Below are 15,030 nucleotides of genomic sequence, written 5' to 3'. Positions count from 1 at the left end.
GGCGCCCCGGCACACGCACCCCCGAGGCTCCTCGGTGTGCGCGGCGAGACGGGGGGCTGCGCGGCCGAGAGCACAGGGAACCCGAGGCGGAGAGGTGGCCTCTGCTGCACCGTCAGTTCTCGCACCCCACGACCACGCATGTTTCAGCTCCCGGGGGGCCCCTAGCAATGCAGAGGGCAGACAGAAACTAGGGGGGTATTTCGGCTTTTATTTTGTCCCTCGTGTATTTTGGCATGTAAAGGGCACACAAGGTGGGGGCACTGCTCGTGGCCCACCTTGCTGCCCGTCCCCTGCCCTCCCCGGCAGGGCAGGCAGGAGGAACCCCCCCATACAGAAGCCACACATACACACAAGCCCCCTCCTCCCCTTCCGGACAGCAAGGAGGTGGCATCATCCCACCAAGCAGCAAAGCACTAGGGCTGTGTGTCACGGGGGTGGGGACAGTGAGGACATTTCCTATAGAAACAGATATTCCCACCCCCCCCGGACCCCCTTTACTCATGTCCACGGGGGCTCCAGCCCCCAGTCTATTAGTCAGGGATCTCTTGTCTCCCCGTGTGTCTCCGCGGAGAGGCCGTGAAGGGACGAGTGGGGAAAGAGGAGCAGGGGAGAGGAGGACCCTGCTCTCATCCTCACTGCCCCTACCCCTCTCCCCCCGCCACACACAGCAAGAGGATGTTCTAGCTGGGAATCCGCTGATAGAAGTAGATGTAGCCCAGGTCCTTGGGGGGCTTCTCAGAAGCACAGACTTTCTGGTCATTGTAGATCACCCACCTGCAACAGGTAGAAGGGGAGCTCAGGGACCGCCATTCTGTGGCTAAGACACGACTTGATTCCCCTCGCCTGCTCTCATCCCTGACCCCCCAAGACCTCTGAAGAAAGAGGGGAGGACAGCGATTTAAAGCTGTACCTCAGAGTCCCCTTACGCTGTGAAAATCCCTCTTACCTGCCATCTTTCTTGATGTGACAAACGTAGTGTCCACACATAGTCGAAGTGCCCATGTGGCTGATGAAGGCAAACAGCTGATATTCTTCAGAGGATCAGAAGGGAAGGGAGGAGTGATCAGAGAAAGAAAGGCCATCTTACCCCGAAACACCCTGTGCAAGGCCCTCTCTAGAAAAGGATTCCTGAAGGAAGCTCTGCTGGGTAATAATTTAGAAGTGGGTCTCCGTCAAGCGTGACTATGAGGATTTGGTCTGAAGGCCAAACGTGCAGGGAAACAGGAGATGGTTTCTGCCACCTAGCCTTCTCTCTTCCAACGGTTTATTTGGCCCATGGGTGCCAGGTGGGTAACGGCAGAGATTCCCCCTCCCTGTGGCACCCGGCAGCCTAGCAGCATTGGCACCGATTCTGCACAGAGACTGGAACATGGTTTTTCAATGGGGGCCTGAAGAACAGAAAAGCCTCCCGGGATGACTGGGAAAAAGCAGCACAGCCCTTCCCATCTCGATGACACTTGATGATGCTTCCTCTCCCTCTCTCTTACTGGCTTCCAGCTAATCCCCAGCCTGAAGGGTCTAGACCCTACTTTGTCATCCCTCTCCTTTTCCTCCCTGCTTCCACCTCAACAACCAGACTAGCTCTGTGGCAGGTGCTGCTGCTAAAACCTGTGGTACTGCATGGATTAGGGAGGATAAAGCCATGATGAGTTTGCACCCCAAAAATCCACATTCCTGCTGCTTGGAACTCACTTCCAGGCCCGTCGCGCACTTTAGGACCAACAGGGACAGATTCAGAGATGGACTCAGCTGCCGAGCGCCCCTCTGAGATATCCATGGCAGCTTCTGCATCAAGATCATCAATGTGACTAAAGATCCAATCCACAGCACGCTCCAGACTGTTGTTCTGGAAGAAAGAAGAGAAGACTGTGAACTTGGGAATGCCTGTTCCTGAGAATATCTTTTCACTCTGACATCACCCATGCCTCTCACCGTGGCTCTAAGCGCCTTCATAGCCTGGTCCCGGGAGAAGCCCATGGAGACAATGGTGGCCACACTGTCTTCTGAAGGAGGGTCTGGGCAGGCAATAGTTGACCCTGGTCCACTGGATCCAGGGAGAACTAATGGGTTAGCAAAGTCTGCAGCAGAAAACAGAACACAGTTCAGAGCAGTAAGATCTCTCCAGAAGGGATAAAGTCTGAGGTCCCAACTACTTCAGTTTTCCACTGCGGTAGTGGGACAGGAAGTACAATGGCCCAGATGCAATAAGCTTCACCATGGCCATGTGGTCTCATACCTGGATCATCCATATGTGACATGACCCAGTTCATGGCAGCCTCAACCCCACTGTTCCCTGTGTAATACACGGCTTTGCGGCAGGCATCCATGGGAAAGCCCATCTCCACTAGCTGGATAATCACTGACTCATCCAACATGGGTGCTGTGGGAAGACAGAGATTAGAGCCACCCACACCCACCCAGCCCTGCCTGCTCTGTTTTGTGCAGTGTCACACAGCCCCCCAAGCCACCATTTCCTGGCTTCGTTTCACTCAAGTTCTGTCTCTCTGCTCTTCTCATCCTTTGCTACCTCTCTTCTTCAGAAGCGCAGTCTCACACACAGGCACCCCGGGGAACAAAGGATTCAACTCATGAACTCAGGAGCACTGGCTCTTCCCTACCCTCCAAACCCTACCTCCCACTGCGTTTCGTGAAAATAAAATACCTCTACCAGTTACATCTTGTATAAACCCCAGCTCTGCCCCCTCTAAATGCACTAGACATGCCACCTCCCCATCTTCCACAGAACAGGAATCAACAAACTCCCTTGCATAACACCCTTGCATAACAGGCATGCAAGGGAGGCAGTCGGTGTTCGCTGATGGAGGGACAGGGAAAGTCTGAGCAGGTGGAAACCGCTAGCATGGGAGACAAGACAAGGAGAGCAAGGAAATGAGTCAGGCATCAGGAAGAGAGGAGGAGAATCACTAACATGTCGGAGAGGAGAAGTGAGGGGAGCAGAAGGAGTCGTCGTCCTCGTTGCCATAGAACCCCAGGCTACCTTTGGGCTCGTCTGGTGTCACCAGTGGGGGTGCAATGTCTGGCATTTCTTCTTCTCCATCTTGCAGCCCTGTTCCCTGCAGTGCAGAGATATCCAGCTCCTCTGGCATTTCAATGGAGACATCTGCAAGATACAGTCTTGCTCAGCCTCCCCATGGGGGCAGAAACAAAGGACCCAGTTGGAAGATCTAGAAGGGTAAGTCCCTGGGGATGCAACATGCTACAGTCTGCAGCTCCTTTTGGCATAGTTACTTTCCTCTTTGCAGTAATGACCACAATACCCATATATGACTCCCAATACCTATATGCTCTGTACTTCTCATCCTTCTTACCAAGCTTTTTGGGCACCCAGTCCAGACCGAAAGTGAATTTCTTGATCTGGATCACCAGATAATCCGGGAAAGAGGCGAACCGTGTTGTTCTGAAGGAGATAAATAATACTTTTAAATACTTCGGCAGCAATGATTGAGGGCGCCTAGTTGATTCAAGAAATCAGTGAGCAGGGTGGAGGCATGTCCTAAGGGGGGGATACAAATACCTGTGCAGCTCTCCTATGCTGAGCTTAAAGCTCCTCAAACACAGAACCATTTCTAAAGCAGATACTCTGACAAGAGGAGACGGAATGCAACATTTACAAAATCTTGGGGGATGAGGAAAAACCGTACATGTTCTCTCCCTTCCAATCCTGTATTTTACAAGCCTCCTCAGATTTTAGTATTTAATTAAAAGTCTAACCCTTAAGGAAATGTAGAGGAAAAAACATCTTTTATTAGACCGACAGATACAGCTGCAGGAACTGACAAGCTTTCAAGCACAAGAGCACTTCTTCAGATACAAAGCAGAAGCAGTGAATTTTAAGCTAACTGAATTTGATTGAGCTATGAAACGGAGGGGAATGTTTGTGAAGGGAGAAGCAGTAATAGGAGAGACAGATACTTATTATCGGGGGATAATTGTAACATGCTGTAAAATTAATTTAAGCAATGGTATATATTCAACGCTAATTCTTACGAAGTGTTTGAACACAACTCATTACTTAAAAGCAAAACAAAATGTTACTTTTCAATGTGATCGCATTACTGACGGTTCATTTATAGTAGCTATTGCTTAATAACAGAATATTTGTTAGAAAAACACTTCCAATTCTTTGAGGACTACCCTTTCATTGCAGAAGAACAATCAGTAGCATCACGGCAGGAAGCTGCGTAAGTTTGTAATCTTCTCACTACACCTTTGCACTGTCGCATGTGCTGCAGGCAGTGAGACAAATTAAAGCTGCTTTTTAAAACTTGCTATTAGCATTTAAGTTAGCATTCTTTAAAATAACTCACGTGTCTGTTACACTCAGTGTTTTGCTCAAACTTTAATAGCTAAAAACTTCTTTAAAGGAATTTTAGAGACCATGCAAGACCAGTGTTGCCATACTGTCAGTACTGATTTTAAAGCTAAATTTTGAGTTTAGAATAAAAGCTGCTAGTTTTCTGGAATATCACTGTATTTTCATAGCCCCTCAGCAATTGAAATCTGATGGTAAGGATTTCACTAGTACGGCTGTTCTGCCCACTGTAATCCCTTGGGGGCAATCACTTCAGCACTGGCAGATTGGTTTCCCCTCTGCTTCAATGTTCTATGGGCCCAGGGTGTGGAGGACTACAAAGCTTTGGTAACACTTCTCCCCCAAGCAACTAAAAGAAGTCCCCAAAGATGCAGCTATTGCCAGTTCATCATAGCCTAGCTGGTAACTCACACACACTCACTTGAGAGCCACAGACTTGGCCTGCAAGGCTGTGCTCCAGAAATCATCCACCTGCTCTGGAGCTCCATAGGCCTCTAGGCAGGAGCTGAAAGGCACCTTGGCTCGCACCAGCTCAGGCAGTGGCTGCTTCTCCTCCTCAGCCTGCCGCTTCTTCTCCTCATATTCCAGTAGTTCATCTAGAGAATAAAGCAGAGGAGTCAAGGACTACCTCTAGGTACCTACAAAGCAACTGGTGTAAGCTACACCCAGAGGCAGAATAGGCCTATAGATACACGCCATCAAGAACGGAGCACAAAATAGACAATGTCTTCCAGAGCGCTGTTCTGCTACTGCAGTCCTGTTTTGCTGTTGACTCACAGCCCAGCTTGTGGTGTCGGAGGGAAAGGTTCTAGAGGGACACCACTGTGTCACACCACCTCTGAAGAAATCAGCCCAATCCCACAAAAGCAGGTGAAGGATCGATCTGGCTTCAGAAGTGGCAAAGCCGGTCCTTGGGGAAGTCCCTTTCCCATTTAAGGAGTTCTGTAATAAAAGTACAATATCCAAACATAATGTTTGCTACTCTTCTGGTCGTGGCACATTACTGACCTTTGTTGAGTGCAGCATCCATGGGCACAGGCAGCTGCATGATATAGTCCACACGCTGGGTGTATTTCACCTTTTCTGTGGCCAGGCACTTCAGCTTCTCCTCCACCAGAAAACGGAAGACCTCATTAGGGTTCTCCGAGCTGCGGCAGTTCCTCTGAAGAAGGAGAGATTAGAAGGATAGATGTAACATCAGAATGGCAGAAATAAATATCTGCAGTAGCAGTGGTTCCACACAAGACATGGCTAAAGAGTATTCACTTCTGTACCCAGTCCACTGGTAAAGACAGCAAAGAGTAAACTAGAGCCAACTTCTGTACCCCAGGAACCCATGCCATTCCTGCTCCTAAAGAAGACAATTTACATCTTCAGCCGTGCCATTCCCAAAAGAGATTCCTCCAAGGAATCAGCCCTGAAAACATGGCCAAGCATCTCTCCTTCTCTGCTTCCGCAGGTGCTAGCTGGCCCATTTCCTTGTGTTCTCTCCCTCTCTCTGCTCTGATTGCCAGCTTCTCACCTCTACTCCTCACCCCCTGCTGTGGGGAGAAAACAAAGCTGGGCTCTTCCATGATTTGACAGATAGACTCAACCATTACCTCCACCATGTTGATGAAGTGCAGAAAGAATTCCTGGGCGTCCTGCTGTCGGTTAGTGGAAAATTCTGGGTGCCCCTTTCCAATGAGGGACTTAAACATGCGTGGAGCAATGCCATTTTGCATACCCTGCAAATAACAAGGTGGAAGAGGAAGGTGGTCGTAATTTGCTAAGCATGTGTCCTGGCATGTAGCACTCTACTCTTAGCCATGCTTTTCTTCAGGTGACAGGGCCCTGGAACGATCCCCAGGACATGTCTTCAGAAAAGGTTCTCTCTCCATCCCCATGTAACACACACAATGCCTCATGCAACACACACATCATGAGGGTGCCGTATGCAAGCCTCACCTTCTGATCGGGCTGCTGCTCCCCATCTGCAGAAGCTGGCTTTGAATACTCCCCAGAAAGCAGTCCATGGCCCAGTTTGGCTCTGGAATGATGAAGAAGTCACTGTTAGCATCAAAAAGGTTTCTGCACATACTCCAGGAGCCACATCAACCCATCCAGCTTTACCACTGCCATGGACTGTCAATCTCACAGATACCAGTTTTCTCTGCTGCACCAGCCAAGATCATCTTATCTTGGTCTGCTCTCTGGTCCCATGAGACATCATTGACTTGAAAGTTACTAGGACTTCTACGCACCAATCTCAACCATTGCTTGCACAGTGGGGAGAACACAGAAGAACAGCTTCCTTTTCCCCACAGAAGGGCAGCTGGTGCTGAGCCATACAGCAGCTGCGTAACAGCCAAACTAAGCTGCAGCCTGACATGGGTAAAGTAGCAGTGTATCTAATTGACTGTGCAGGAGACAATAGGGCAGAGTGAAATTGTCTGAGCCAGAAACAGCATTGCTGTGAGCAGACTGATCACATTTTCCCAGGGGAAAGATCAAGAATGACTGCATGAGGCACTTAATGGACAACAGTAACATTCAGCAAATTCCTCCTATGCTCAGACTCTCCTACTATTCCACTTCACTCCAGCCCCTCCCCATCACTGTTGCCATTTGTCTGGAACCAAACCCTACCAACTCCTCCCTTTGCCCAGGCAAAAATCTTTCTGGCTGTCTCAACTTAATCCCCCCCTCAGTGAACACTTCACCCCAGGCTGTCCAAATTTAGAATCCTTCCTTACTGCTGAACTCCCTTCCACAAATGCCATTCCTCCACCCCAAATGTCCATATACTGCTTTGCTGTTTTAGAGCAGATGTAGCACAGAATTCATGTATTTAAAACGCAACACCCTTCCAAATCTTGTGTTCCTTCTTCTGTATGTTCCCCTGCTATTGTTCGCACAACACCTCTTGCATGAAGCCTCTTTAAGCATATATAAATTATCCACTGAGAATAAAGTTGCCTAAATCTATGTATTTCTTTGCTCTTAACCATCTCCCTCCATTGCAGAGAGCAAGCACCTTTTTGCTGTTATGCAGATAGAATATGCCTACCAGAAATCCCCCCTGTGGTAACATGGTACTGCGTTCCCCACATAATACATTTAAGAGCCTCTCATGAACACTGAGGTGCACTCTGTCCTCTCCATCTAGGGCATTCAGCTGAATTTTCTTGGCTTAGATCCTTATTGACCACTGAGGATCAGTGTCTCTGGTGATGGACACGGAAACAGAGAGGCGAGGCTTGAGGGAGAAACCTGCAGCAAAGCACACTGTAGCAGCGTAGAGAGGACGCACCCAGGCAGCCTCAGCCTTCCTTCTCTCACCAAAACTCTACGTACACTTGTGTGCTGAAGTCCTGTGTGGGGTCCGAAGGTGCACTTTGGAATATCTTCTCCAGCTTGTCCACATATCTGCAAAACAGAGCAATCTAAGGGACATACGGGTTCATCCAGTAGAGACACAGTTCTGAGCCTGATTACTGTAACAGAAGCTCCCAGCTCTAGGAGACCTTTGTACTGATCCCAGGCTAATGGAAAGGAGTGATTAAGCTCACTTACTTTCTCTGGAAGTCTGGGATACTGAACAGCACCTGCATCACAGAATTGAGGTAGCAACTGTTGCCCAGGTTACGGATACCAGTGTACCCAGGCCCATAGAGGGGCTTGAGCTGCACGCCAGACTCCTGGATGAGCTCCCACTCCCCAATGCGCTGGTTCATGTCTATTTCCAGTTCTGTCATTGTCTTGTCTGTCTGTGGAGGGAAAGAACAGGAAAAACCCTCAAAGAAGACTCAAGGGAACATCAGAGGTGTGAAAAGTGCAATGCTGTAGAGAAACAGAGAGTCAAATCCATTATGTTTTATTAAATTAGAAGAAGAGGAAGATACAAGAATTGTTTTCAAATATCTGAATACCTGGGACAGAAAGAGGAATGATAAGAAACATGGGAGAAATCTGAACCATCCCCTGTAAAGGGGCATGGAAATCACACACTAAGACTGAATCTAGGGAACAAAAGTGCAATGCTGTAGAGAAACAGAGAGTCAAATCCATTATGTTTTATTAAATTAGAAGAAGAGGAAGATACAAGAATTGTTTTCAAATATCTGAATACCTGGGACAGAAAGAGGAATGATAAGAAACATGGGAGAAATCTGAACCATCCCCTGTAAAGGGGCATGGAAATCACACACGAAGACTGAATCTAGGGAACAAAGCTCAGCGCCTGGGAACCTCCCTGCCCACAGTACTGACACAGAACCCCAAGGAAATAAACCTGAGGGACGGGAAACAAAGCCAAAAAAGGCAATGGAAGAAGAGAGGCAGACAAGTCAACTCTCCACCTGACAAAAAACAGGATTTCTTGACCAGGAATGGTTCTGCATAGCCGCAGAAAGCTGGGATCCAGCTAAGACACCTCAGAGTTGCTTCTCTCCCCCTCTGGGCCTATGGAGGACCACCCCCCTCCTCACCTTCTGCATCTTGAGCATGTCAATCCCAAAGTGAGCAAGGTGTTCTGCTAGGTTGGGATCCAACACCATGTCATCCTCGTCGTAGGAGTAGACGTCTATGCAGGAACACAGAGGAAAAGGAGAGACTTATAATGGCCTGTGATCTAACACTCACTGCCGGATGAAGAAAACAGAGTGCTCAGAACTGGGAGTTTTGACAAACTGAGCAGCTGGGGTTTCTCTCCTTTCTCAGGAGAGTAGCATGACAAGACAGAATATTGAGGTTCCTCCAAAACATGTGACAAGGCAAACAACTTTGTCATTGATCAAGGTACAGAGGTACATGTATGTCTGGAGTGAGGAAAGTGGGTTACTGTGCCATATACTCTCTACTCAGGCTTTGCACACAAAATTCTTTGATAAATATCCCACCACAGAAAATAAGACGGCAACCTGGATAACTATTCTAAAACCCTCCAAATTACAAGGGAGGGGAGGAGGAAGGCAAGGATTTATCAGCTGGTTCTTTGCCTGCCACAAGAAGCAGGTCAGAGTGGGAAAGTTCATGACAGGATGACACTGAATGTTGCAGGTCATAAGATGCGCAACACCAGCCTAATTCCTGGAAATCCTCCCTGACTTCCCTTGTCAGAGACCACAGTCAGCCTGAGTGTTGCCTGGCATCTATAACCCTCACAGGATCCCCCTTCTCACCAGCCCCATCAGGAGTAATTGTTCCCAGTTTCACAGCCAGTGGGTAGCCAGTTTCCCGATAATGCTCAACCGCATGATTGTTGCCACCACTGCCATCAAAATAGCGTCGACCACAGAGGATGGCTCCATCGGTCATGTTCAGCCACAGGTTCTCCCTCATGTCACACTTGCTGCACTTCCAGCCACTATTGACAAGGAACAGAGAAGAAGAGATTAGGGTGAAAACCTTTGGGTTCTACCTCCCAAGCCCTCTCCATTACTACCCACTGACCATAGTATAAGCAATCTCATTCCTCTTTTACTTCAGAACACTGAGCATCCTGAAATAGCTTAGTTTGCCACTTCCCCTGAATCTACTATGATGAGGCACACTCAGAGACTCACAAAAGAAGTCTCATCTGCTGCTGCGGTCCAAGACAGGAGAAGAAGGTGATGGGGGTGGGTCTGGGATACAGAGCGACACAGCTAGTTTCAGTACTATGCTCACCACGGTGGGATGCGGACATCGTTCTGAAGTTGGTGCAGGGAAAAAGCGTGTTTGGATACACGCCGAACCTCCCCATCCCAAGCCTGCACCTCCTGCTTCCGTGAGGCTGAATCTGCTGTCAGGATGGCCTCGACTGCACTGGCAATCTGGAATTAGGACAGCAGGAAAAAAAATGAAGGGCACAAGGAGAGAAGCTTCCAGTGCCACAACACTCCACATTTAGGCTCAGATGGGCAAGTCAGTTGTGCTAGGGCAGCATTCAGGAGCCTCAGTCACAAGCCAGGGCTCTGTAACATAAAGCATTGTATAAGTGTAGAACAACCCTGCTTGCTCCAAGCTGAGACTTCGCAGCAGCTGTGCAGGATCCCTTTTACGGGACAGCGGTTCCTTCTCTGTAATGGTGCGTTTCCTCCTTACCAACAGAAAACACAGCCCTCCACCCAAACGTACCCTGTCTCTGACCATGTCTGGTAGTCCCTCCAGCCCATCACGAGGAATATCCAAATGCTCTGGGAAAATTACTATTTTTACATCTTCGTCATATTCAAACTTTTCCTCTGTGATGTCAAATCCACCTTCTACACCTACAGGAAGAAGAAAACGTGGTAACAGGTAAAACTAAATAGCTTCTGAGGCCTCTTTGCCCATAGCTTACATGAAACAAGGCACCATGACTAAGGCAAAGCTCTAGATCAACGATCCACAATCTTTCTTCTATTTCTGGATCCCAAAGTTTCTGCTGGAGGTCTGAACTTCACAGGAGCAAATATAAGCCCAGTGACAATAGGTTTGCTTTTCCCAGCTCTTTTTACAGATGCTTAGAAGGAATCTTCAGACCCTGGCTACAACCAGAAAGAAGACCTGCTCTAGAGAGACAGTTGCCAGAACAGAGCCATGATAAAGCACTGCTGCTCATCCCTCACAGTACATCCAAGATGATGAATGGAGATGTGCATGAAGAGATCATATTCTAACCCTGTTCAAATGTCTAGTTTACCAGCATCTTTAAGGAGCCTGGCTCTGCTTCTTGCCTCTTCCAGGAAGGACAGTTCAGAGCCCTGAACTTAAGCAAGGCAAACCAGGGGTTTCTCTGGAACCAGAACATCCAGAATTACAGAAAAAGTCTTAGGAAAGGTATAGTGCTAGTAGTTTCTCATGCCCACCTAAGCATGCTTTCCAGAGGTTGCAACAGAAATGGGAGTTCCATACATAACAGGTTATTTGCCAGCTGTCAAGAGTCATGACGGACGGTCACCAAAAAGTAACATTTGCAGTGGCAGGAACAGTTTCTGATTTATGTAGATACTCAGGAAAAAACCTTGGCCCTTCCTGTTCTCCAAGTGTTGACACCTTACATCCCACAAGGAAACAGGCAGAAGACATTGCTTACTAGCAGCCTTAACCCCCTATGTTTTTTTTTTAACTGAATTTCCTTTATTTCTTTAAAAATGGCATGCTGTGACTGCAACAGATCTCTGCAACAGATCTCTGAAGATCTGTCACTGCAACAAATCTCTGAAGGGAATACGAGTTTTTGCTGTTTAATGCCTCAGCCTCAAGAATCCTGTGTGTGGCACAGCTCTGATAACCATTACTGCATTTAGTTAAAACAGTATATGTTTTAAATACATGACAAAATAATGCATATTTATTTTTATCAAAATAAATACATGATCAAATAAATAAAAATGACAAAATACCCAGTTGCCACAATATCTCCCACAACTCTCCTCTCAAATACCTACATTTTTTAGACTATGCACAAACTGCCATGTATGAATGCAGATGCTGCAAGCCTGAGTGATTTTAGAAATACCTGAAAACAGGCACCAGCATCATGCAACACCGTACCCAGATAATCCTCTCCTGTGCCTCTTCAGCACATCCCAGAGAGATCTCCTGTCACCACTTCATAGAGTAAAGCAATACACAATCCCTCAAAGTATTACACAATTCCTGAACTCTAAAAAAAACTAAAACAGACTGGTGAGGTCCCCTCGGGTGGTTGTGTGAACCTCCTGAAGCTCCAGATGAGGAAGAGGGTCTTCAGCCAGCAGACTGCCTCCTAGCCCTTTTTCCCCCCACATATAGCCAACAGCTTGCCATGAGGTACACTGCCTCCCTCTCTGTGGTTGTATCTAAGCACCACAAACTCCAAAAGTCGTTCAACTAATACACGGGCATGGGTGGCAAGCACTACAGATTTTTTTTCCATGGCGAGGGAAGCTGAGGTACAGAGAGATCAAGGGCTACATTTTGCAGCCAATGACATTTTGCTCCTAAATCTTTCTAGTATTTTAAAAAACCTCCCATGTCAGGATTAGCTAAACCACCACAGTTTAGCTAAAAAAGAGGAAAAAAAAAAATCTCTCCTGGATATAAGATCACTGCCTCACAGGACTAATACTTTCTTTTATTCTCTCCCGCTCCATTCACGCCACTAAGCTGTTATCACAGGCAGCTATTTGCTGACCCATGACAACACTTGTCTCAAGACCTTTGTAGAATTGAGGATGCAGAAATAACTCATAATGCAGACTGGGCCTCATCTCTCCAAAAGCAGCATAATCATATACATAAAAGGACTGGCTATCTGAAGAAACGTAGATTCTAGTCTCAATTTTGCTAGAAGTGACCTTTGGGACTCCATTCACCTCACCATAAAAACAGGGAGCAGCTGAAAGTCTTAATGTTGGTGTTTGCGCTGTGGCAGCAGTGGAGTCACCGGGCGTCTGCTACACAATGGCACAGCCAGGGAAAAAGTGAGCAAAAAGCAAGACGTGCACGGTCCAGGTTCTGGATTTCCCTCTAGTGGTCAGCTTCCAGCAAGCCAAGAACCTGTTACTGCTGAAAAATGTTCCTGTCCTCTGCTTTATGGATCTCCACAATGGTTCAGAAATTACTAGCCGAGACTGCTCCAAATAAGCAGCATCTTCACTGATTGCCATGACAGCCTTTGCAGTTGGTGCAAGAGAGTAATGGAACAGCAGCCCTGTTCTTCCAAAAAAGGGCTTGTTTTTAATATTTTAATGTTCACGTGTATTTCCTCCAGTATCAGCCTTGTATTTCAAAGAACTATCGAGCCAAAAGTGTTAATACAGCATTTACCAGTAATTTCTTCCCCACCTATATAAATAACACTAGTTCAATTTATCAGGAGTTTAAAAAATAGTTTTTCTATCAGAAACTTCAAACTTACTTTTCTCAGACCTATACATTTTATCAAACTTACTTCAGCCCCACACTGGATGCATCCATATAAAGCAAGAGCCCCACACTGGTTATACCCACACCAAGCTGAGTCAGGCATACAGAGTTAAGAGAGGATGCAAAACATATTTATCTACAGAAAACACGATGCAACTTTGAATGCAGAACAAAACTACCACCTCAACAACTGTTTTGCAGTAACTGCCCACCTAAGACACACTAGAAAACGTGAAGCTTGAATTCCATTGGGGATACTAGCTTCAACTAGCCCAGAAGAGGAAAGGCAAAAGAGATGTGCCACAAAGCCAGGCAGCTCCAGAGGACTGGTCCAAAACAACAAGGACGATACGGTACACAAGTGCTTTCTTACCAATAGCCAAGCGAGTTGGTTTCTTCCTTGGGGGGTCCCCAGCACTGGAGTTGGTGTCTTCTTCCTTCTGTCGCATTGAGAAGAAATAGGGAAATGGAGTTAGGGGAACAGGCAAGCTGCGGCAAGCCTTACGGATTGAAATTAAGCTACTCTGAAAACAGAAAGAGGCCAGGCAGAAATAGCGTGGGCAATCCATACAACAATTCAACAGAAGCAGGGCTGAAGAACTGGTGTATCTCAATTCACCAAGAAAAACAGCAGTTATATTTGAGGAGAGGAAACTCTGTACCTGATTGAATATAGAGACATAGCCCAGCTCTCAATTTCAGAACAAGTTTGATTGTATGTATTTTTATTTTTTACCGGTTTACGTGTTCTTTTGAGGTGCAGATAGACCCGCTGGCCTGTTTTCTGATAGTGCTTTTCCACATACTGCTTCCCAAAGCCCAGGAACGTGTTCATGCAGATATATAAGCCACCATCTGACTCCTGGAAGGAAGGAGAGAGAAAACTGAAGGGAGGTGGTAAAGAATGCCATTCCAACTGCTAGGATAAGCACAGACTTACCTCTAGGAACACTATTCATTATTCATTAAATCATGGCTACAGCTCCTGGCTACAGCTCATTCCTACATACCAGCCACCTAGTAGCTAGTCGGAAATAAGATGGCAAGCCCCAGCCTGGCTGTCCCAGAAGAACAGGTACTCCTGTCAAGATGATGTATTGGAAAACCTATTTGCCTGTTCATTTACAGCAGAATGCTACCGAATCAGGAAAGCATGAGCTTCCTCAGAAGCTTATCTCGCAAAAGGCCCTTAGCACACACAGTTCACACGTTCAGAGCACGGTACAATCATTACCAACAAAACCGTGCCACCCTGTCTGAAAGTGTAAACCCCAGTGCCGCAGGGAACTTTGCCAAACTACAGCGTGAGGAAGGTAAACAGACCACTGCTTATTTTTGCTGCTGCGTTCAAAAGCTTGTGAGTAGCTCCGAAACAGATACAGAACGAGCCCTCCCCATCCCACAAGCACCTGGAAAACGCCACACTCGTTCAGCAGAGATACCCTTTTTAAATTGAAGAGGTGAGGGACCCAAATACGGAGGCTGGAAAAGAGGGAAACCACTAAGAAGCCCTCAGCCTGCTTCCCAACATTAAGCAGCTGGGACAGAGTCAGAGCGCATGGACGGGCATCACCGTGGGGCTCGGGGAGGGAAAGAGGGCCAGGCTGCTGTGCGCTGCTTCCTCGAAGGACCCGTATCTTCCAGACGCAGCTCATTTCTTCTGGTGGGCTGGGGCACAGCCCGGATGGGCGCCTGCGGAGGAGGCCAAGGGAGGGACCTCGCCCTCCCGCCGCCTGGGCCTCCCCAGGTCCACCTAGGCCAGGCGGGGGTAGGGAGGGAGGAGCAGGGATGCCAGCGGGGTGGAGACGGCTGGAGAAGGGACCACTGCCATCTTAATGACA

The 15,030-nt window shown here is 47.6% G+C and overlaps 1 protein-coding gene across 1 annotated transcript; it reads right to left on the bottom strand.

The window, feature by feature from the left end:
- Window positions 1-195: 195 nt before the first annotated feature.
- On the bottom strand, window positions 196-14,060 carry USP5 (ubiquitin specific peptidase 5). The gene is made up of 19 exons (XM_019474101.1): window positions 13,926-14,060; window positions 13,563-13,629; window positions 10,433-10,566; window positions 9,983-10,128; window positions 9,496-9,680; window positions 8,803-8,897; window positions 7,889-8,082; window positions 7,670-7,741; window positions 6,281-6,362; window positions 5,935-6,060; window positions 5,342-5,495; window positions 4,755-4,929; window positions 3,330-3,418; window positions 2,930-3,121; window positions 2,237-2,380; window positions 1,933-2,078; window positions 1,693-1,846; window positions 947-1,031; window positions 196-774 (listed from the first exon to the last, which is right to left on the bottom strand). The coding sequence occupies exons 1-19, from the start codon at window positions 14,022-14,024 to the stop codon at window positions 681-683; spliced, it is 2,433 nt and encodes an 810-aa protein (XP_019329646.1). The 5' UTR covers window positions 14,025-14,060; the 3' UTR covers window positions 196-680.
- Window positions 14,061-15,030: the final 970 nt, after the last annotated feature.

This window comes from Aptenodytes forsteri, unplaced genomic scaffold (assembly GCF_000699145.1).
Source record: "Aptenodytes forsteri isolate BGI_AS27 unplaced genomic scaffold, ASM69914v1 Scaffold216, whole genome shotgun sequence".
In the NCBI taxonomy this organism is placed as follows: domain Eukaryota; kingdom Metazoa; phylum Chordata; class Aves; order Sphenisciformes; family Spheniscidae; genus Aptenodytes; species Aptenodytes forsteri.
This window is presented reverse-complemented; position numbering and strand designations above follow the sequence as displayed.